We start from the raw sequence: 24,633 nt of genomic DNA, 5'->3' as shown, positions 1-24,633 counted from the left end.
ATCTTTGCAATCGACTAGTTGCTAAATAAGGAATACACTTATAGGGCCCAAAGATTGTAGTTAAAGGGTGATGGTCAGTCAAAAGTGTAAAATACCGTTCATAAAGGTAATGGTAGAACCTTATGCCAAAAATGATGCTCAAAGCTTATATTTCTAGCTGGGCATTGCTCGACAGTGCAAGTTAATATTCTGGAGGCAAATGCTTTTGGCCACTCCTCCTGAGGGCATTATGTTAGAGACAACTGTGCCAATCCCATGGGTTGCAAGCAAGCTGTAACCTCAGCTTTGTTGCAGACCAATAACTCCGACTTCTTTAAAACTACTTGGACATTTTGATAATCATCTTCACATTCTTTGGTCCAGTGCCAAGCTTGTTTGACACAAAGCAAAGTATCATTGCCTCATTGCTGAGATAGGAATGAATTTGCCATAATAATTAAGCAAACCTAAAAATTACCTCAACTGCGTCACATCTTGTCCACATGGAGCTTCTAGGATCTCGGCCATCTTCGTTGGTTCTTTATGTAAACCTTCTTTATAAATGATGCAATCGAAATAATTGTTAGAAGACTTAAATTCACACTTTCTTGACTCTAAGATTGTGATTTTGCAAATGTGCAAAAATAGCTTACAAATTCCTTGCATGTTCTTAATCATTCAAACCTGTAATAAGAATGTCATTTAGGTGACTTTGCACACACCAGGTAGTCCACTCAGAATTTGAGCCATGTATATATGCTTGATAAAGATTTACATTTACATTTTTTTTTTAATGAAAGTCTCCGCTAATTAAAGGGACTCTCATGTGTCACTATAGTAAATAAGGGTTACCGCTCTGCAGCCACATTCATCAGTAGATATGCTTGAGAAAGACCTATTTTGCTACATTTCTGGACTCCTGAGAGTTCAACGAATAAGTCTTCGATAAGCGGTAGAGGACAATGGTCATCACCCAATACAGGGCGGCATGGTAGCACAGTGGTTAGCACTGTTGCTTCACAGCACCAGGGTCCCAGGTTCGATTCCTGGCTTGGGTCACTGACTGTGGCGTCTGCAGGTTCTCCGTCTGCGTGGGTTTCCTCCACGTGCTCCGGTTTCCTCCTACAAGTCCCAAAAGACGTGCTGTTAGGTAATTTGGAATTCTTTGCCATGTACCTGAAGAGGTACTGGAGTGTGATGACTAGGGGATTTTCGCAGTAACTTCATTGCAGTGTTAATGTAAGCCTACTTGTGACACTAATAAAGATTATATACTGGGTTTTGAAATCCTCACATTTTGTTACTGAACCATCTCTCTTTAGCACAGGATTGATTGGTGTTGTCCAATCACTAGTGGCACCAGGCTCAATGACTCCTTAATTAACCTTTCAAGTTCTTCCATGTTTGGCAAGATGGCATAGGGTACGGTATGTTCTTTAAGATGCTTAGGCACACTGCCTTAATCTTGAGTTTCACTTCCACTTCAGTCCTGGATCCAAGTGCCTCTTTAAAAACCGAAACATATTTCTTCAATGGTGTTTGTAGATCATTCGTAGAATCACTGAGTTGGTTCACAATGGTCCAGTTGAACTTTGTCCTCCTCAACCACGATCTACCAAACAATGTTGTAAAGTTTCCTTGAACAATGTGGAGAGGCAACTCTGCCTTTTGACCGTTAATTTCCTCATTCACATTGATACATCCTTTCAGTGGCATGATCTCTTCGGTGTATGTTCTCAGGACAACCAACTGATGGTTGTAACGATAGATGTTTTAGTTTCTGACTGTATATGGTCTCGGGTATGAGTGATGTCGCAGTGCCCATATCCACTTCCATCTCAAGTGTTTCCAATAAGTTTTGGATAACCCCAAAAGCGTTGCTGATCTCCTTTAACTGGTAATAAACCAAGCTTGAATTCTTTAAGATGACTTGACACATGTCCCCCAGTAAGTATTTAGTTCCTTCATTTAACTGATGAACTCGACCAGCAGACTTCACTGTGTTTCTCTTGGTACAAGTCTTTTTGGGTTGTGGGGCAAAACCCACGCAAACACGGGGAGAATGTGCAAACTCCACAAGGACAGTGACCCAGAGCCGGGATCGAACCTGGGACCTCGGCGCCGTGAGGCAGCAGGGCTAACACACTGCGACACCGTGCTGCCACGTATAAGGAATCTTTTTTATCAGTAACCGTTCCAATTGTGTCTTGTAGCATATCAGACACTGAAAAACCTGCATGCTGTGACTTTTGTTTGCTTGGTTGGCGATCTAACCCTATCTAACTCGAGTGCCGTTTTATAGCATTGTGCTTCTCGGCTCTGCGAGTGCCAGGAAACACGTGGCTAAATGCGCTCACTATAGGATTTTGTTCCCATTTAGTTAAATCCCACCCAAAAACAGCAAATTCTGGAAAAACACAGCAAGTAGAGCAGCATCTGAGAAGAGAGAAGCAGAATTAAGCAGGTTGATGACTTTTCAGCAGAAGATTGATTCTGGTCAAAGGTCATGGACGTGAAACAAAATTCCCTTTTCCTCTCCACTGATGCTGCCTGATCTACTGAGTATTTCGGGTATTTTCTGTGTTTATTTCAGATTTCCGCATACACAGTATTTTGCTTTTATTTTCGCATTACAGAAAATTGCAAAGTCAACTTTTCCGAATGGAATGCATCCTAAGTTGCTCCAATAAGAGAATATAGAGGGATGTAGCAGAGCCATCCACATTGAATGCAGGACTAGTATCTGAGGACTGAAGGGTTGCTCATGTTTTAGCCCTATTCAAGAAAGGGGAGAGAGATAAACCAGTAAACTACAGCCAGCCTAACATCGATGGTGGAGAAATTCATGGAAACTATTATCAAGGCAAAATAAATTTCAATTTGGAAAGGCATTGGTTAATCAAAGAAAGCCAGCATGAATCTGTTAAAGGCAAATCATGCCTGACAAATATGATTCAATTATTTTGCGTTAACAGAGAAATTTAATCAAGGTAGAATATTGGATGTTGAATTGGAAGACATTCAAAAAAGTGGCACATAGGAGACGTTTTAAGGCGATGAGATGGAAGCCCATGGAATTAAAAGACAAATGGTGGTATGGTAAAGAATTGGCTGAGTGACAGGAAGTAGAGGACAGTGCTGGATGGATGGTACTTTACAGTGAAAGGTCAATTTTTGAGTCGGTCCATTGCACTTTGCAGTTCTTACGAACGACCTAGACTCTGGTGTCGGGAGCAGCATTGGTAGAGATTTGGGGAGCAGGAAGATGTGTAGGGCATCACAATGGAAAAACATGCAGAATAACCTTTTTCCTAATAGTATAGATGATATGAAGGCAGGAAATTTTGCAACAAGGGAGAAATTAAAGACTCGAGGTAAAGGACGTGTCGACTATAGTGCAGCAAGTTTTTTTTCTTGTATTCTGTCCAGAAATGTAAAGGTGGGTTCTCAAAGAACCATCCTGAAAAGAGCAGTAAATCTAAATGATAACTAGCTTGGGCTTTATAAAATGTTAAGAGTTACTGTAGGCAAAGCGAAGATTTGGCATGAAAGGAGTTCTTGGAAGCAGCTTTCACTGTGAAGATTTGAAAGCACCAGTTAAGGTTAGAGGATATGGTCAGTTTAAGAATGCTGATCAGGTAAGGAAATACAGGGATGGAGACATCAAAGGAGGTGTAGCCATTGTTTATATTTGTGAATCTAGCCATTGCAGCACCCGACTGTAAAACTGATTGTTTTAAATTTCCATGAACAGATACTTTCCAGCTGAATTTTTTGCATATATAAATCCTATTCTCTCTTCCCGCCCACCCCAACCCCTGTTGCATCCATACTATTTGAGGGGTGGGGGGGGCGACATGAACTGTATTGTGATGATCAGTGTCATCAATATCCTGAAAAAATATTGATCAAAAAACATGAACTATTCAGTTTACACTTGGTTTGGTATTCTGAATTGATCCATTGAAGCACATGGACCACTGAGCTTACATGTCTGGGATGTACAAAACATTGACAGATTAATAGATTTGACACCTTTGCTGCAAGTTTATTGAAAAATAATGGCCAGGATTTTGATGCTAGCCACAAAGTGGGACCGCTGACCTGGAAGAAAGCGCCCACAAAGATCTGGCGACCTCAGTGGTATGGATTTCATTTTTTCTGACGTGAATTTGTTCTTGGTGCCGATTGTAAGGAATCTCCTACTTCCAACTGCTGCACTAAATAGAGTTAGCAGTCAATCGCAAGAAAAATTCTGAGGACATACTAGGAAGTAAAATGCTCTGACTATCCTTCACCTTTTAATTATTTAACAATGAATTATTAAAGATTGGGACATACACACATAGCATTAAGGTAGAGGCTAAAATACTGCATCATAATAAACCTGAAAAAATCACTTTATTTTATTGCAAATCAGTGAAGATTTTTTTTTTATCAGAATGGAGATATTTCACATTCCACAAAGAAAGATTATCTTTTCAGGGCCAGAGAGGCTCTTCAGTACTTATTAAAAACAATTGAAAACCCAGTTGCACTTCATTCAGCAAAGTGTTAATGTTAGCCTACTTGTGACAATAATAAAGATTATTATTAAAGGGAAATTTCGGAATAATTAGAATACGTATATTCCTACTGTGAAGAAAATATCTAATGGGAGGTCCCAACATCTGTGGTTAACTAAAAGACATTGGGGAAAGCATCAAATTTAAGGAAAACGCATATAATTGCTCAAAGACGAGTGACCGATCAGATGATTGGTCAGTCTACAAAGAACAGCAGAGATTGACAAAGGTTAATCAAGAAAAGTAAGAGAGGAAATTAACTAGAAATGTAAAAATGGATAGAAAGAGTTTCTACAGGATTTAAACAGGAAAAAAGTAGTTAAAGTGAGTGTTTGTCCACTGGAGAGTGAGAATAAGGAAATGGCAGATGGAATTAACAAGTATCTTGCTTTGGTCTTCATTGCAGAGGATACAAGATACATTCCAATAATAACTAAATCAGGAGGTGGAGGGGAGTTCCTGGTGGAATTATAATCATTGGGAAGCGGTACTGGGCAAACCGTTGGAGCTGTGGGCTCACAAGTCTCTGGGTCCAGATGGACTTCATCATTAAAAGAGCTGGCTAATGAGATAATAGATGCGTTGGTATTAATTTTCCTAAATGCCGGAATTCACGGAGGGAGTCAGGAAACCAGAAACTATAGGTCAGCTAGCTTTGATCATTAGATTTGATGCTTAAGGTGGTTATAGCTGGACACTTGAGAAAAACTCAAAGTAATCCAGAATAGTCAGCATGGTTTGTGAAAGTAAAATCATGTTTACCAATTTATTAGAGTTAATTAATGGATATTACGGAGCCTGTAGATATACAGTTCTTGGATTTTCAGAAGACATTTGATCCGGTGCCACATCAGGTTGTTGCAGAAAATAAAAACTCGGTGTCAGGGTAACAGATTAGCTTTGATAGAAAATTGGTTGGCTGGCCGAAAACAGAGAGTATGCATAAATGGGTCTTTGTGTGATTAGCAGGATGTGACAAGTGAAGTACCGCAGGAGTCTGTGCTGGGGCCTCAACCTTTTACAATTTACATCAATTGCTTAGATGAGGGAAGCGAAGACATGGTAGCTACATTTGCAGATGGTATAAATATAGGTAGGAAAGTATGTTGTGAAGAATACATACGGAGTTTGCAGACTGATCTAGATGGGCTGGGTGAGTGGGCAAAAATCTGGCAGATGGGGTTGCACGATGGAGCAGTGGTTAGCACTGCTGCCTCACGACGCCGAGGTCTCGGGTTCGATCCCGGCTCTGGGTCACAGTCCATGTGGAGTTTGCATATTCCCCCGTGTCTGCGTGGGTCTCACCCCCACGACCCAAAGATGTGCAGGGTAGGTGGATTGGCCACGCTAAATTGCCCTTAATTGGGGGAAAAATCTGGCAGATGGAGTATAAGTGGGAAAATGTGAACTTGTTCACTTTGGCAGGGAGAATAAAAAAGCATTACTTAAATGGAGAATAACTGCAGAGTTCCGAGTGCAGCGGGATCTCGGTGTTCTCGCGCATGAATCACTGAAAGTTAGTATGCAGGTACAGCATGTAATCAAGAAGGTTAATGGAATGTTATATTTTATTACCTGATGAGTTGAACATAAAAGTTAGGATGTTATGCTTCAGTTACACAGGGCATTGGTGAGACTGTATCTTGATACTGTGTGCAGATTTCATCTCCTTATTTCAGGAAGGATCTAAATGCGTTGGAGGCATTTCAGAGGAGGTTTACGAGATTTATACTTGGAATGAGAGGGTTGTCTTTTGAGGGTAAGTTGGATAGGCTGGACTTGTTTCCACGAGAGTTTCGAAACTAAGGGGTGACTTGATTAAAATGTATATGATCCTGAATGGTCTTGACAAGGTGGATGTGGAAGGGATGTTTCCTGTCGTGGGTGAGTCCAGGACTGGGGGGGGGGCTCTGTTTTAAAATTAGGGGTTGCCCTTATTGTACAGAGATGAAAAGAAGTTGTTTCTCTGAGAGTTGAGTGACTTTGGAACACTCTGCCTCAGAAGGCAGGAGAGGCAGGCTCATTGAATATTTTTAAGGCAGTGGTTGATAGATTCTTGCGAGGCAAGGATTGGATTGGATTCGATTCGATTGGATTTGTTTATTGTCACGTGTACTGAGGTACAGTGAAAAGTATTTTTCTGCGTGCAGCTCAACAGATCATTAAGTACATGAGAAGAAAAGGGAATAAAAGAAAATACATAATAGGGCAACACAACATGTACAATGTAACTACATAAGCACGGGCATCGGATGAAGCATACAGGGTGTAGTGTTAATGAGGTCAGTCCATAAGAGGGTCATTTAGGAGTCTGGTGACAGTGGGGAAGAAGCTGTTTTTCAGTCTGTTCGTGCGTGTTCTCAGGCTTCTGTATCTCCTGCCCGATGGAAGAAGTTGGAAGAGTGAGTAAGCCGGGTGGGAGGGATCTTTGATTATGCTGCCCGCTTTCCCCACGCAGTGGGAGGTGTAGATGGAGTCAATGGATGGGAGGCAGGTTTGTGTGATGGACTGGGCGGTGTTCACGACTCTCTGAAGTTTCTTACTGTCCTGGGCCGAGCAGTTGCCATACCAGGCTGTGATGCAGCCCGATAGGATGCTTTCTATGGTGCACCTGTAAAGGTTGGTAAGGGTCAATGTGGACATGCCAAATTTCCTTAGTTTCCTTTGGAAGTATAGGCGCTGTTGTGCTTTCTTGGTGGTAGCGTCGACGTGGGGTGGACCAAGACAGATTTTTGGAGATGTGCACCCCTAGGAATTTGAAACTGCTAACCATCTCCACCTCGGCCCCGTTGATGCTGACAGGGGTGTGTACAGTACTTTGCTTCCTGAAGTCAATTACCAGCTCTTTAGTTTTGCTGGCATTGAGGGAGAGATTGTTGTCGCCACACCACTCCACTAGATTCTCTATCTCCCTCCTGTATTCGGACTCGTCGTTATTCGAGATCCGGCCCACTATGGTCGTATCGTCAGCAAACTTGTAGATGGAATTGGAACCAAGTTTTGCCACGCAGTCGTGTGTGTACAGGGAGTAGAGTAGGGTGCTAAGTACGCAGCCTTGCGGGGTGCCGGTGTTGAGGACTATTGTGGAGGAGGTGTTGTTGTTCATTCTTACTGATTGTGGTCTGTTGGTCAGAAAATCGAGGATCCAGTTGCAGAGTGGGGAGCCAAGTCCTAGGTTTTGGATCTTTGATATGAGCTTGGCTGGGATTATGGTGTTGAAGGCGGAGCTGTAGTCAATAAATAGGAGTCTGATGTAGGAGTCCTTGTTTTCGAGATGCTCTAGGGATGAGTGTAGGGCCAGGGAAATGGTATCTGATGTGGACCAGTTGCAGCGTTTTGCGAATTGCAGTGGATCAAGGCGTTCTGGGAGTATGGAGGTGATGCGCTTCATGATCAACCTCTCGAAGCACTTCATTACGACTGGAGTCAGGGCCACTGGTCGGTAGTCATTGAAGTACGTTGCCTGGTTCTTCTTTGGTACCGGTATGATGGTGGTCTTCTTGAAGCAGGTGGGGACCTCGGAGTGGAGTAGGGACAGGTTAAAAATGTCCGCGAATACCTCTGCCAGCTGGTCTGCGCAGGCTCTGAGTGCACGACCAGGGATCCCGTCCGGGTCCGTCGCCTTCCGAGGGTTCACTTTCAGGAAGGCCAATCTGACTTCGGAAGCTGTGATGGTGGGTATGGGTGAATTATGGGCTGCCAAAGGTTATCTGAGGTCAATGGGAATATAGAACAGAAACAGACCAGCTGTGATATTGAATGGCGGAGCATGCTCGAGGTGCCAAATGACTTCTACTTTGGATGTTCGTATATCATCACACTTTAGCAATACCCTGTGCATCGGCACCCTATGTCTGCCACTGCATTTACTGCCAGAAACAAATCCAAAACAGGTTAAGATATTTATCTACCTTAACTCCACTACATGATTTATTGGGTAAAAAACTTGATTTTAAGGAAGCAAAATTAGCTTGCTATTTTCATATGCTTATTCACAAGCACGCAAATATTCTATTCCCATTCTCTTAATGGAAAATGCCAGATGCTAATTTGTAAGATTGCAGTTTGTACATCTAGAAAAACTGTTGGCTGGTGAGGATGAGCTTCAATATCTTCAAATTGAATGAAAAAGCTCTCCGTGTTTGCATGGTGGGCAGGACACATTTCTATTGGATTAGTGTGACACAGTGATGGGTTATATATGTTCCAACCTGTGCTGCTCGTCCAATAAGTTCCTGTTATTAGCTTGACCAACAAAGCAGAATGAAGGCACAGAGAAGAAGGATTGGAAATTTAGAGACTATGTCCGCCTCCTGGCTGTCAGCTGTTTGATTAACTTTGGCTCAGGCCTGGAGATGGGTTGCTGTCAACCTCGTCATCCTAGGAATTGCACATGGCAGTCGGTCCTGAATACCAGAAAGAAAAGAGACAAATTAAATAAATGTGCATCAGCCAGTCCAGTCTTTTTGCAAATCAGAAAAAAAGAACTGAAGAACTCTGGTACTTGTCAATCAGGACTCTATTCCCAAATCAACACAAGAGTATTTGTTCATATCATAACACTGAACACTTTCACCAATGTTCACTTGTATAGTTTAAGATCAAATTGTCAAAATTTGATGAGTTTGTAGGCTCAAAAATGTTAATGCCACATTAAAATCCTAAATATCTGTTGTCATCTTGTGCTTTCCCCAGAAAATGTATATTTATGGAACTGATGGGAATGATGCTATGTAGTTTTGTAGATTCTCCGAAGATTTTATAACAAATATAGTTTGAATGCTCACTATTTCTGCTTGCTGAGGGACTTTTATTTTTTAAAAAGCTTAAATTCATAATTATGTAATGCAATTTCAAAAGGTTTTGTTTTATAAATTTGGAGTACCCAATTCATTTTTTCCAATTAAGGTGCAGTTTAGCGTGGCCAATCCACCGACCCTGCACAGCTTTGGGTTGTGGGGACGAAACCCACGCAAACACGGGGAGAATGTGCAAACTCCACACGGGCAGTGACCCAGAGCCGGGATCTAACCTGGGGCCTCGGTGCCGTGAGGCAGCAGTGCTAACCATTGCGCCACCGTGCATCCCTTGCAATTTCAAAAGTTGATGCATTAGGAGCCTTGTTCAGTAAACTGAAATGCTATTGCTATGTAGTGGATTCAGTACTACTTACTGCAGACATTTCATTAATAACACTCAATTCTGTTCGCTGCATGAAGGTGGGGATTGAGACAGCACTGCTGGAGTTGCTGAACCTGGTCATTTTGTACAAACTATTTTTAAGAGAAATTTATGATACGCTGTAGGACCATTACTGCAGTGTTACATTTGTTCGATGTACTGGATATTGAAGTGGATACTCATTTTGATTTCTGTCCGTACAACTGGTATTGGTGTTTGTTAAATTTAGGCAATTTATACGTTTTGCTATCATTGCAATGGAAAGATAATGTGTAACATAATGGAGACTTGCAGATTGCACGTTTGTAGTTAATCGATTAGCATTTTGTAGCTTGTTCAATTAGATTTTGCTGTACAGCCAGTACACTCACTTTGTCATTGAGGACGTTTGAATTAAAGAGACCAAATATTTTGTGCCTCTCGTTACACAATCTTGTGATATCCAGAGGGATTTGTCCTTGATTGACATGCCTTGGTTATATATTGAATTTTGCTGTCCTTGATCCTTTATGTTTCAGTAGCAAATGTGCCGACAGCTAGTGATGGCATTTATTACAAAAGGATATAGTTGTGTATCTATTCAGGTATACATTGGGAAAATGCAATATATTTTTGTATTTAATCAATTTTAATCTGTTATATCATTAGGATATCTGCTCTCGGCAGTAGTGCTGTAGTTGTAGCTCGCTTTGCTAACATTGAAAATTCAAGAACAATAGTGGATTTGTGCAGGTACACTATGGTGCTTTTTATTTTTACATGATTGCAATTGTTTTATACACTCTCAAAATTTCTTTTAAAGGATTTCCCTACGATATAGCCAGTTTCTTTCCTTGAATATTTTATTACCCATCCTGTAATTTGAAAAATTACTTGCTCTTATTGTATTTGTCCTCAAAGTGGTTGTCTCTGAGATCAGTGCTGAGACATGACATTTCAATTCCTAGAGTCGGTCCCTCGGCAGCACTCTTGCTTCACCAGCAACGGAACATGTTTAACCCACAGAGACGGACTCAAATGTTTTTGAAGCGGTTTTCGTGTTTTATGGATGGATTGGTTTATTGTCACTTGTATCAACGTACAGTGAAAAGTATTTTTCTGCAAGCAACTCAATAGATCATTCAGTACATGAAAAGAAAATACATAACAGGGCAACACGAGGTACACAATGTAACTACCTAAACACTGGCATTTGGTGAAGCATACAAGGGTATAGTGTTAATGAGGTCAGTCCATAGGGTTGTTTAGGAGTCTGGTAACAGTGGGGAAGAAGCTGTTTTTGAGTCTGTTCGTGTGTGTTCTCAGACTTTTGTATCTCTTGCCCGATGGAAGAAGTTGGAAGAGTGAGTAAGCCAGGTGGGAGGGGTCTTTGATTATGCTGCCCGCTTTCCCCACGCAGTGGGAGGTGTAGATGGAGTCAATGGATGGGAGGCAGGTTTGTGTGATGGACTGGGCTGTGTTCATGACTCTGAAGTTTCTTGCAGTCTTGGGCCGAACAGTTGCCATACCAGGCTGTGATGCAGCCAGATAGGATGCTTTCTATGGTGCATCTGTAAAAGTTGGTCAGAGTTAATGTGGGCATGCCAAATTTCCTTAGTTTTCTGAGGAAGTACAGGCGCTGTTATGCTTTCTTGGTGGTAGTGTCGACGTGGGTGGACCAGGACAGATTTTTTGTTGATGTATACCACTAGGAATTTGAATCTGCCAACAATCTCCACCTGACAAGGGTGTGTACAGTACAATGACCAGCTCTTTAGTTTTGCTGGCAGTGAGGGATAGATTGTTGTGGCTGCACCACTCCACTAGGTTCTCTCTCTTCCTCCCTCCTGTATTCTGACTCGTCGTTATTCGAGAGCCGGCCCATTATGGTCGTATCGTCAGCAAACCTGTAGATGGAGTTGGAACCAAATTTTGCCAAGCAGTCGTGTGTGTACAGGGAGTATAGTAGGGGGCCAAGTACGCAGCCTTGCGGGGTCCCGGTATTGAGGTCTATTGTAGAGGAGGTGTTGTTGTTTATTCTTACTGATTGTGGTCTGTGGATCAGAAAGTCGAGGATCCAGTTGCAGAGTGGGGAGCCAAGTCCTAGGTTTTGGAGCTTTGATATGAGCTTGGCTGGGATTATGGTGTTGAAGGCAGATCTGTAGCCAATACATAGGAGTCTAATGTAGGAGTCCTTGTTGTCGAGATGCTCTAGGAATGAGTGTAGGGCCAGGGAGATGCCATCTCCTGTGGACCGGTTGCGGTCGATGCGAATTGCAGTGGATCAAGGCGTTCTGGGAGTATGAAGTTCTTGTTAATGTATTAGTTTCTCACCTCAGCAGAGCCATCTCTATCATGAAGATTTTAGAAGTTTGATTTAAAATAAAAGAGGGAGAGACGTATCGAAATTGCACTTTATTTTGTAACCGTGTTCCTTCAAAATAATGACATCCCGTTTGTGTATGCATAGCCTGTTCATCATCCATGTTGCAAAGCATTAATCAGGCTGAGGACGAGGATGTGAGGGGATTTATATCGAAGTAATTGGGCAAAATGTTTTTTGGGGAAATTTTTGAAGACATTTCCTTCTGAGGAAGGATAATGGCAAATAATCGAAAATCAGACACCAAATATTCTAGTGATGTTTTTAAGGCTCAGAGTAAGATCAAGCCTGTAGGGCCAGACGATAAGTCAGCAGGCAGTGGGAAGCGCAATCCCCCAATGAATAAGACCACTGCAGCTAGCTGTGTGGAGTCGGTCAGGGAAGCTAAATCCAAAGTTGCTGGACCCAAGAAGTCTGTCAGACAGAAAGCGACCACTGACCCTCGCATGGAACATTTGGAAGCGATGTTCCTGGAGCCACAATGGCAGGAAGCAAGCAGTTGAAAATAAGTTGTGTGTGCCAATAACAGTGCAGTAATGGCAGCACCACTGGGAGGGAAAGTGGAGTTAATTGGTCATATCAGACAGGAAAAAGGTCACCGCACTTGAGCAGATCTGTATGAAGACTTGGCTGATAGTGAGCAATACTTGGACTTAATCAGCTATGATGCTTATGCTGAACAGGAACAAGGGAGCACTGATTGGGTATGATATAAACATATTCATCAAATGTAACAGTAGTTCCAAATCCAGATTCTGATAAACCACCCAAGACTGTTCTGGCTATCCCAGTACTGCTCTGGTCAAAGGTGATCCACTCATGGGAAACCAATCGGTTGGTTTTGCATCCAGATTTTCTGAGGAGGTAGAGTGCAGGAAGTGCAAAGTTTCTTCTAACAAGTTCTCTTGAGGCGAAGTACATGTTAGAAACATGCCAGAAATACCTTAAGCTAGGTAATTGCAATTTGACAGCCCCTTGATTTGGGAAAACTTGAATCACTCGGTCCACAGTTTGGACATGTAGTGCCTGAAGTGCCTAAGACCTCTTGTGAAGGGGCTCTTCTTGAAATCTACAAGTGATGGCAGCCTTAGTGAAACTGAACATGATGTTATTGCTCTGCCAGCTTTGAGCTGACTCAGCTCAAGAAAGAACTAATAGAACTAATAGGGACTCATAGAACCTTATCTCAACTCAATAGAACATTACAGTGCAGTACAGGCCCTACGGCCCTCGATGTTGAGCCAACCTGTGAAACCAATCTCAAGCCCATCTACGCTATTCCGTTATCATCCATATGTTCATCCAATGACCATTTAAATGCCCTTAATGTTGGCGAGTTGACTACTGTTGCAGGCAAGGCATTCCACGCCCCTACTACTCTGAGTAAAGAACCTACCTCTGACATCTTGTCCTATATCTATCCCTCCTCAATTTTAATTAAATTAATTTAAATTCAAGATGCACACATCTGTGCAAAGCGAGTTTAAAGCCAACACAGTGGCTGTTTGGAGATGATCTCCATAAGACTGGGCGATATAGATGATGAACAAAAGACAGCAGGTGTGTTGGGAATTCACAACCAGTTTTGAGCACGCTACAACCCACATCTCAGGCAATGCAAGCAGCTCGTTTCCTCATCAGAAAAGCAAGATGCAGATGGTTGCCATCCAAGGGAAAATGACCTCAGCCTCATTTAGAATTCAAGGATCGTTTCAACTATCCACAGTATCAGCTGAACAGGAATGGATTGGGTCAAAGACTCCCAGGGCACAAGTGTGAGGAACTACCCACTATTCATGAGCTGTCAGACAGACGCCAGCTAAGGCCAAATTAGGAAACCTTTCATGCTCAACAGCCTTTACTAATGCATCTCATGTAAGCAAAAAGTGTACAGCATTATTTTCATGTCTCGACTAAAAATGAGAATATTGGAAACCAATTGCACAGCCATAAAGATGCTTGGAAAGGTATTACATCGGAGCAAACAATTATAAACATTGTCTCGGGATGTGAGTTTGAATTCAATAACCCAGCCAAGCAAGTTTTTATACCTCAGCCATACAAGTTGAACATTGAGGAAATTAAAGCTGTTGATGAGGAAGTTTTTACTTGGACATAAAGGTGTAATTGAAAAGACTATGGCTGAATGTAGTTGGCCGTTCCCACCAGCAGGACCTTCCGATCTGGTCAACGGCGAATCCCAGCTGCGGCTTCCCTGGCGGCAGGGGTGCGTACAACGGGAAACTCCATTGACAGTGGCGGGACCAGAATGTCCCGTCACTGGCTAATGGCAGGCTGCTCCCACCGCTGCAAAACACACCACGGGCACAAGGAAAATCCCACCCTGTGCCTGAGCATGGAGACTTTGAAATATTTTTGCTTGAATGAAAAAAGATGGTGAATGTGATTCTAGATCTATCAAATCTGAGCAAACATTTAAAATACCTCAATTTTAAAATGGACACTTTAGATGTTGCCGTACAATTCCTCAACAAGGCCTGTTTTTATGGCCTCAATAGACCTCAAAGATGCATTGTATAGTGTCCCAAGTGCAAGACTATACAGAAAATACCTAAAGTTCAGATGGAAAGGGGTACCAAGGTAGTTCAGAGCATTACCAACTGGGCTGAACTCAGGACCTTGTGTTCACAAGTCGTTGAAACCACCATTTGCAACTGAAGAGCAATGGTCACACTGTCGTGGCATATGTAAATGATACCTTACTTGTTACGAAAACAAAGCAAGGAGCACTGGATGCAGTCAGAGAAATTGTGCAAAAAGGTTTTTAGCATTGGTTTTGTCATACACCCAGACAAATCCATCCTTGGCCCAGTAGACAAAATTACCTTTCTATTATTCATGCTGAACTCCCCCACAATAGAAGCAGCCTCATTGAAGCAAAATCAGGCAAAATATGTTGTCTCAGCAGATGTTTGTTGGCCTCACATTCACCAGTAATATAATTTGCTTCATCTGTCATTGGCAAATTAGTAGCTGCTTTCCCTGGTGTACAATATGGGCCATTGGATTACAGAGAGCTTGAAAGGAAACAACAACAGGGTTTGAAAGAAAACAAAAGGGCATTTTGGCAGAAAAATGATTTTCTCTTGCAGCTCGCAATGAACTTGTGTAGTGGGTTGACAATATGTTAACCGCAGTTAATAACGTTGATAGGGGGACAACAATACACAACACAAGTGATGCCTCAGGATTAGGATGGGGTGCATCCTGTGTGTTGCGCACATTGGAGAACAATGAAATACTGAAGAGACAGCACGAGCAGAAATTAATTATTTAGAATTGAAGGTTGCTTTCTTTGCCGTACAGAGTTTTCTATACACATAACAATCATGTACATATTGCTATTGCGGTGAAACAAATTAAAGAAAAGACTCGAGTTTAAGCCGTGGTTCGGGAACTACAGTATCTGATGGACCTTGGGACTTCTGCGTTTGCGCCTGCTGGGCAAGGGCCACAATTGTGCAGTTCATTCATTTTTGCATCTTCAGGCCAGGAACCAGCCCTATGTATGTGCGTGGAAGAAAAAGAGTGAAACAGCATGCCAGGGGATCTGAAGAGGTGCACCATTGCAAAGAAGATTTCCCAGAGAGCAAGATATGGAGAGGGGAGCAGGGAGAGATCCCAAACCAGGGAGTGGGACAGAAGTAAATTCCATAAGATATTCCTAGGTAAAGGACATGGATGGAGATCAGAAATAGTTACTGTTAAAGTCGAGGGGAAGGAGCAGAGCAACTGACTCCAAATTAAAGGGAGAGAGCTGCAGGGAGCAGATTTGAAGTAAAGTGAACTCGAGAGGAGGCTCGAAGACCCAAGAGGGCATCCAAAGGGTGGTGCTTCCATGCTTTGTGTCATGAGGACAAATGTACCCTTTTGAGGCAGTGGTGTTAGGGTGAAGATCTGTAATTGTGCTTGGAAGGTGAAGCTTGAGTGTACATGGAGATCCAGGAGAAAGGAATCTCAGAAGGCCAGATTGAAACTGTGGAGGTGAATCCTGTTTGAAACCATCCAAGTAAGACCGATGTGTAGAGGGGGAGAATTCCGAGGCAAGTTTCAAATGTGAAGATTTTAAACCCTCGTGAGAGACGGAGTTTCAGTGAGACTGGGTGGCTCACATTGCAACAAGCATCCGATTGGATTGATGAGAAATCTGTTTTGGTCGCATCTGTCATTCTTTGGAGTGTGGTGTGTCTGTCCACAGTTCGCCAGTTGATTCACATGTACTATATACTGACCCGGAACATTAGAGGATAAGACAGTTATGGTAAATTATTTTATCTTTCGGAATTTGCTTGTATCTGTAAAGATATAGCTGGGGTGAAGGAATCATGAATATTTTAATCATTTCCTTGTGTTTTTATCAAGATCTTTTCAACTTTTTTGTCTGGTGTAATATAGTTCATTTTTCTTGTTGAATAAATATTTTATATTTGTTAAAAATTTATCGGCAGACTCCTGCGAATTTGTTCAGTAAGTAACCTCCATGGTTTCCTAAAAAAAAACAGCAGTTAGCTTCTGTGAAGCGAGATTTCACTCTGAGATCTGACTTGTCCAGTAGAAACATTAGCTGGGATTGTTACACTATGCAAGTATATGCCACTGCAGTTGTGTTGTTATGAATTATATGGTGGGAACAAAATCACAGGCATGTAATGAACTTGCCAAGATTTTCTGGAAATGGTGCATATCTAAAGACACTTTGGATCAGTACAAAACATTTGTCTGGTGTAATGGAAGCTCAACGGGATGGTTTTTCTTCAGCTCTGTAAGTTGTATGCGGAATGAGATGCTGATCTTTTTTCCACCACATTTAAATGTATAGGGAGAAAAGTATGTTTCCTGGCCACCAGATCCAGATGCTATGGCAAAATATGCCCTTTTAATCACTTTGCAATGCCATTTTTTTCTCTGCATTTGCTTGATAAGTGCTCATAGAAAATTCACAGGGGGGAAGCTGATGGTTTTATGATAGCACTGAGATGGCTGACATAGTCATTGTTCGGAAGCTTGTTGAATTTACCAGTGCAAGAACCAGCGATACTCCCAACAATTAAACATTTAATTTCTCATGCTACTTCAAAAGTATGCTGCCTGCTTTACGAGCATCTTAACCATATGTCGTGCTGGTTCAGGATAAACAGACAAGAGAAGGACCTTACAGCAGAAATCATCCTGTCTGCCTGGAAGCCATCAAACAGGAAGCAGTACACTACTTATATCAAGAATGGGTGTTTTTTTTTTCAATCGCCAAAAAATTAATTCACTGCAAACATCTAACTCCCATTATTTCACAGACCGGACTACAGTGCCATCAATACAGAAAAGTCCGACTTCCTTTATTCTGTTGCCAATGGAGGCAGGGTAGGAGGGGGGGGGGGGGGTGGCAATGTGGGCTCACATCCACTGGTCACTCGCTTTGTGAGCGATGTGTATTACCTCAAACCACTTTGTGGGATGTGAAGATTGTGCTAGACTACCTCTGAGAGCTTTCACCTGTTTTGTCTCTTCGTCTTCAACAATTGTCAATGAAGACATGTATGTTCATTGTTTTGCTGTCTGCACAGCATCAACAGACCTTACTGGACACAGCCAATGTGCAAAAAAACTCCGACATCCTTATATTTCAAGTGAATGATCTTTTGGAGCAAAGCACATCAGGGAAAACTGGTTGCAGACTTGTGCTGAGATCATACCCATCAGATCCATGTGTTACGAGAATATTTTCCTCGTACCAAACACCTTTGAAACAATGAGAGAAATACCTTTTTTGTGAGGTTCGGAAGACCGTACAAAAGTGTGACCGCAGACACTACAGCTATGTGGATACATCACACAGTGACCAAATATTCACACCTAATTCTAAAGGCTCTGCAGCTGCATCTAAAGCCAATTTTGCCATGATCTCATGGAGCAATAAAAAAGCTTTTCAAACACTTTGCAACAAGGCCATAAAGGACAATGCAAATACATTTGCAATGGCACTTTTGCAGGGCAGGAAAGTAAGCTAATCCTTGCTTTAAAGAAGGGGAGTGGGGACAACCCCGGTAACTACAGACCAGTGAGCCTTACTTTTGTTGTGGGCAAAATCTTGGAAACGTTTATAAGAGATAGGGTGTATAATCATCTGGAAAGGAATAATTTGATTAGAGATAGTCAACACGGTTTTGTGAAGGGTAGGTCGTGCCTCACAAACCTTATTGAGTTCTTTGAGAAGGTGACCAAACAGGTGGATGAGGGTAAAGTAGTTGATGTGGTGTATATGATTTCAGTAAAGCGTTTGATAAGGTTCCCCACGGTAGGCTACTGCAGAAAATACAGAAGCATGGGATTCAGGGAGATTTAGCAATTTGGATCAGAAATTGGCTAGCTGGAAGAAGACAAAGGGTGGGGTTTGATGGGAAATGTTCAGACTGGAGTCCAGTTACTAATGGTGTACCACAAGGATCTGTTTTGGGGCCATTGCTGTTTGTCGTTTTTATGAATGACCTGGAGTAGGGCGTAGAAGCATGGGTGAGTAAAGTTGCAGATGACATTAAAGTCGGTGGAGTTGTGGACAGTGCGCGGAAGGGTGTTACAAGTTACAGAGGGACATATATAAGCTGCAGCACTGGGCTGAGAGGTGGCAAATGGAGTTTAATGCAGAAAAGTGTGAGGTGATTCATTCTGGAAGGAATAACAGGAAGACAGAGTACTGGGCTAATGGTAAGACTCTTGGTAGTGTGGATGAGCAGAGAGATCTCGGTGTCCATGTACATAGATCCCTGAAAGTTGCCACTCAGGTTGAGAGGTTTGTTAAGAAGGCGTACGGTGTGTTAGCTTTTATTGGTAGAGGGATTGAGTTTCGGAGCCATGAGGTCATGTTGCAGCTGTACAAAACTCTGGTGCGGCCGCATTTGGAGTATTGCGTGCAATTCTGGCCGCCGCATTATAGGAAAGATGTGGAAGCATTGGAAAGGGGGCAGAGGAGATTTACCAGGATGTTGACTGGCATGGAGGGAAGAACCTATGAGGAAAGGCTGAGGGACTTGAGGCTGTTTTCATTAGCGAGAAGAAGGTTAACAGGTGACTTAATTGAGGCATACAAGATGATCAGAGGATTGGAAATGGTGGACAGTGAGAGCCTTTTTCCTCGGATGGTGATGTCTAGCACAAGGGGACATAGCTTTAAATTGAGGGGAGATAGATATAAGACAGATGTCAGAGGTAGGTTCTTTACTCCGAGAGAAGTAAGGGCGTGGAATGCCCTGCCTGCAACAGTAGTGGACTCGCCAACACTAAGGGCATTCAAATGGTCATTGGATAGACATATGGACAATAAGGGAATAGTGTAGATGGGCTTTAGAGTGGTTTCACAGGTCGGCGCAACATCGAGGGCCGAAGGGCCTGTACTGCGCTGTTATGTTCTATGTTCTATATGTTTGTAAGAATGGTGCTGTTTCAGAATTAATGACTTGAAGTGTTTTCTTTGGTTTTTTGAATTGGAAACAACGTGATTCTAAGGAAAGGAAAAGTCCCCGAGAGAATATGTATTTCTTTTCTACATGGATTTGCAACACGCAAACAAGTGAAGCACAATGTTGGGCATGGTACCCTCTGTTTTCTTACATGGCCATGGTTACATTCTTGTTTGATTTGCATTAACAGTTTTACAGAAACCGTGAATTCAACTAGAGATGTTATTGACTGAGCTGGCATTGCGAAGTCAAGAGTTTTGCTTTGAAAATCTCAAATTTCAAACAAACATAATTGCAAAGTAAAATGGAAAGATTAAACAAGAACTTCCCTGTTTGATGTTTGATCTTCAGTTATGAGGTAGATGGGGTGAGAGATGGTGTATCTGATTTGTTATGTTGTAGGTGTAACATAAGCAGCTTCCTTGTGGTGCACTTGACAAAGGAAGGTTCAGACGTGGTGATAACTTCAATACGTTTATTAAACTATTTACACTTCTATTACTCGGGTTCGACACTACTGCTAATCCTACTATAGCTACCCAGACTGACTAACCAGTTGCTGCAATCCACGTGGTGGGAGTGATATTGAATCAACCCTGTGTCTGTACTCACTGACTGTCTCCACTGGAAAGAGGCAGATCATGTGTGTGGTGTCCTTTATATATGGGTTAGTGTAATGCCCTCTTGTGGTCGTGTCACCTCTGTGTGTATCGTGAATGTCCATTGGTCGTGTCCTATCTAAATTATCTATTGGTTGAGTGTGTGTGTGTGAGATGTCCCTGGTGCGCTCTCTAGTGTCTAGCTAGCCTACATGCATTTACATTGATGCACATCACCACAGTATCCTTCACGACAGAATATGTTTGTACATACACTTTCTTACTGATTACATGTGCCACTCTTCACTGTCGAGTACAAATACGGAATTGCTGTCATTGGCAATATTTATAATCCCTCCCCTCCCTTTCAAAACTGGCTGCGGCGTGAGCGGGAGATCACATCATTGGCAGGAAGGGGAGGTTACGACATGAGAGGAATGGTTGGGGGAGCTCCAGGGAGTTGGGGGGGGGGGGGAGGAATCCTGTAACTGGGCTAGTAGTGGGGTGGGTGCAGTCTCCTGTGGGGGGAATCTCCCATTGGGGGGGAATGTTTCGGGGCGGGGTGGGGTGGGTTCCGTGAGAGTGGTAATCGTGGGGTGGGTGGTGTCCCCTGCAGGATTGGGAGTTGGGGGGTGGGGGGGGGGGAGAGAGTCCCGTTGAGGTCGAAGAAGTCCCCATGTGGTTAGAGGCAGTGCCATGGGAGATTAGTGTGGGTCTGTGCAATAGTTACCCAGAAGCTCCCACCCCTCCCGGAAACAGCGGCGCGCGATTCGCACCGGGCTGCTTGGAGAACTGGCGAGCGGCGATTCTCCGGCCGGATGGGCCGAGCGGCTGTGCAACACGAAAGGTTCCCACCGGCACCGTCCACCCCTGGTCGCTGCCGGCGGGAACTCTGCGGGAACGCTGGGGGGGCGGCCTGTGGGGTGGGGGGAGGGTGCTCCTTCACCGGGGTGGCCTCCGATGGGGTCTGGCCCGCGATGGGGGCCCATCTATCAGCGGGCCGGCCTCTCCTCTTTCCCCCCCCCCCCCCCCCCCCCCCCCAGGCCTACCTCTTTCCGCGTGCGGCCCCAGAACACCGGCTTCATGGTGGTGAGGGGCCGGCGTGCTTAAGACGTTCCCTGCGCATTCGCAGGATGGCACGGCCCAACTGCGCAGGCGCAGGATTGGGCTACCCCAACTGCGCATGCGTGGATTGGCGCGGCGCCCATTTGGTGCCGCGTAAGGATGCTGGAGCGGCGTGAACCGCTCCAGCGGCGTGCTGACCCCCTGTGGGGGCCAGACTAGGTCGTGTCCGGACCCTGTTTGCGCCGTCGTGAAACGCGACGGCGTTCACGATGGCGCGAACACTTGGCCTCAATATCGGAGAATGGCTCCCAAAGTTCTTGTTATGTTTGAAGTTTAAAAATGGTTTTTCTTCTATTAGAATAAAGTTTTGTTTGTAACAATAACAAGTCCTATTTCTCATGCAATCACTCCTGGAGCGAATCCGTCTTTCTGTGCAGTCTTAAAAATAAAAGAAGTTGCAGTTCTGGTCCAGTATCTTAGCCATTGTCACGGATGCTGGACCAGATCCCAACAATGAGGAAGAAAGCAATAGAAGGTTATGCTGGAAGGACTAAATTAATAGGATGTTAAGAGATTAATACAAAGCCTAAATACTGGCAGGGACCAAGTGAGCTAAGTAGCCTATTTCTGTGCTATGAAATACTATGTAACAAGAGTATTTGATTGAGATAGATTGAAATATTAATTATAACTCTCAGAAAAGTTAATCGCTCTGAACTGCCGATTGTGATACTGCCGATTATGATGCTGCCGGGAGATGTCCCAATTCATTGTATGTCTAACTCCTAACCGAAGCACATATACTGCATAGAAATATTTCTCATTTAAGTTAGCGTTGAAAACATTGGGTGTTTTCTGTTCCAGAAAATCTGCTGACCAGTATTTGTTCATTAAGGCTTCTCTATGAAGATGTGGATCAACACATTGATGTAGCAGGCTCAATGGGCCCAATGGTCTTGTGCTGTTATTATTTCTTATCATTGCAAAGCAGGGATGTTTATATTCGTTGTTACTTGGTTTAATATTTGACTGAATGGCATTTGGCCATAATTGGTTTTGTCACCAGAATCAAAGAGTGAAGTATTATGCTTTTCAACATCTTAATGTGGACTTAAAGTTCCTGAACAAGAACATTACTTACAGGGAAATGATAACATTGAATTTAGTTGGTATTTTATTGATCATTCTGTTTAAAAAAAAACACATGGTGCTGAAGGTTTAAATCAGGCTAGCACACCAATATAAATGGTTCTGGTTCACAAAATAAACACTTGAATTTTCATTTGTACTGTTCATAAAATATCATTATAAACTCAAATATTTTCAGGTTTTTGTTTTGATCTGCAATCTGTGGATGTAGTTTTCTTAGTTCTAAACATCTGATTTATTCTTCTGATTATGCTTTTGTTTCATTTTGCACCCATTGATGATTTTGAGATTCACAGTGCCACTTGTTCAGCTCCATTTATAAGCTTTCCCAAACCATTTCTGCTGCAACACCTTATCTGAATTTCAGAGCGAGGGAAGATTTTCACGGTTCATGACTCTATTATTCATTCTCTGTTGCAGGGACTGATGATTCTGCTACAGAATTTACCCACGATGCACTGGGGAAACGAGGAGATCAGCGTTCTTCTGGCAGAGGCCTACAGACTAAAATACGCATTTGCGGATGCACCAAATCACTACAAACGATGAAACCAAATAAGAGAAGTCTAAATGTGAAAGCTCTAATTTTTCATCTGCATCTCAGTTTTTTGTCACAACTTTTAAAGTAACCCCGTTCATTTGGACTTGGCATGTTGTACTTAATACAATAATTGAGTTATCTTGCTGACTTGGAAACAGAAGGCGAAAGTTCATTTAATGTAAATTTACCACAGTGGTTACACCAGGCTCAAATTTAAGTAAACTGCACAAGTGCTAATGGGTAAGATTACGGTGAAGGGATGGATAAGTCCCTTCGCTTAAGAATTGGATATTTTGAACATAATGGTATTGGAGGCTTTCCCAGTATCCTTCTGAGGATTGGCTTTATTTTTATCTGCCTCTGCTTATTTTTAATCACGGTGCTTTGGAGTACTGTGTTCACTCAAGATTCTGCCAGAGCACAAGCCGCAGCAAATATAATTGTGCCACACAATGTAGGCAATTGAAAAAGCCCTTTTGGGTTTTCAGAATTCTCGGAAAAGTCCCCATTTAGGAGGTGACGTCAACTGTGCCCTTCCAAATAGCTGTCTTTTCTGGATTCAGATAAGTTAACTTGAGCAGTATGGTTACAGAATCACTGATTTCCTACAGCCGTTTACAGAAGTTAAAATAGTGCCTGATATCAAATGAAATGTACCCATAAGTGAACTATTTATGATCTCTATTAAAGTCGGCTATTGCTATAAATATCTGAAATGTTTGTCTTCAAATGAAAAGTTTTATGATCAATTATGTGATTTCTTTTCATGGTATCAGATTAAAAATTAATTGGTTTTCCAACTGATTGTTTCTTTCCAGGTAGTGGTCCCTAGTCACTCTACCATGCTCTAATATACCAAAGATTCTACCATAGCGCTTACTGTCTGTTGTTGTCACACATACAGGAATTGTAACACAAACTCTTTTTCACACTACGATTTTCTTTGCGGACCACCTCAGAGAGACTTACAAATCTGTCTTCTGCTGAGGCAATTGTCATAAATAACAGATATTTGCCTCTTGCAGTGGAACGTTTGTACTTCAGTTTAGAAATTGTGCAGTGCAGCCTATTTATGTATATGCTACTTACAATATTGTAAATAGAAATGTGACCTGTAACTGAAATAAATTACAAAATAAGAAACATTGTGTTTAAAAATGGTGGATTAACCTTTCAAGTGAATTGATTTGCTTTTGACGTAGGTTCTAAAACTCCATATTGGACAAAAACATGTTGCAACACATTTGGTGGAATAACTTGCAATCAATTAACAAATGTTGAAATTAGATATCCACCAAAATAATTGACACTGGAGCCAAATTTCCTCACTATGTTTACACATGAGAGGCATATAAATGTCACAGGATTTTTTTTAGACAGAAATGTTGGATACAAGCAGTTTCCCTCCATTTTCCAACATTGAAGTCATGGACTGATGGATGGACGGACGTTCACAGTATGGAAACAGGCCCATTGGCCCTGCTGGTCCATGCCACCCAGTTGCTATCACTAAATTAGTCCCACTTGCCTGCAGTTGGCCCATATCCCTCTATAACCACCCCTGCCCATGTAACTGTCTAACTGTTTTTTACAGGGAAATATTATACCCGCCTCTACCACTGCCTCTGGCAGCCCGTTCCAGATGCTCACCACCCTCTGTGAAGAAATTTCCCTTCTGGTCTCTTTTGTATCTCTCTCCTCAAACCTATGCCCTCTAGTT

General features: G+C 42.6%; 1 protein-coding gene across 6 annotated transcripts in view; it reads left to right on the top strand.

The window, feature by feature from the left end:
- Positions 1 to 24,056, top strand: part of tbc1d22a (TBC1 domain family, member 22a) — a 517,208-nt gene extending 493,152 nt beyond the window's left edge. For 5 of the 6 annotated variants that reach the window (XM_072471465.1, XM_072471464.1, XM_072471460.1 and 2 more), the window contains one exon: positions 22,793 to 24,056. In XM_072471465.1, coding sequence (XP_072327566.1) covers positions 22,793 to 23,001 — 209 coding nt within the window. In that variant the 3' untranslated portion in view covers positions 23,002 to 24,056. The remainder of the gene's footprint in view (positions 1 to 22,792) is intronic. The other variant, XM_072471462.1, reaches the window with a different exon arrangement.
- Positions 24,057 to 24,633: the final 577 nt, after the last annotated feature.

This window comes from Scyliorhinus torazame, chromosome 13, assembly GCF_047496885.1.
Source record: "Scyliorhinus torazame isolate Kashiwa2021f chromosome 13, sScyTor2.1, whole genome shotgun sequence".
Taxonomy (NCBI): domain Eukaryota; kingdom Metazoa; phylum Chordata; class Chondrichthyes; order Carcharhiniformes; family Scyliorhinidae; genus Scyliorhinus; species Scyliorhinus torazame.
Note: the sequence above shows the minus strand (reverse complement) of the source record. Positions and strands in the feature narration are given on the sequence as shown.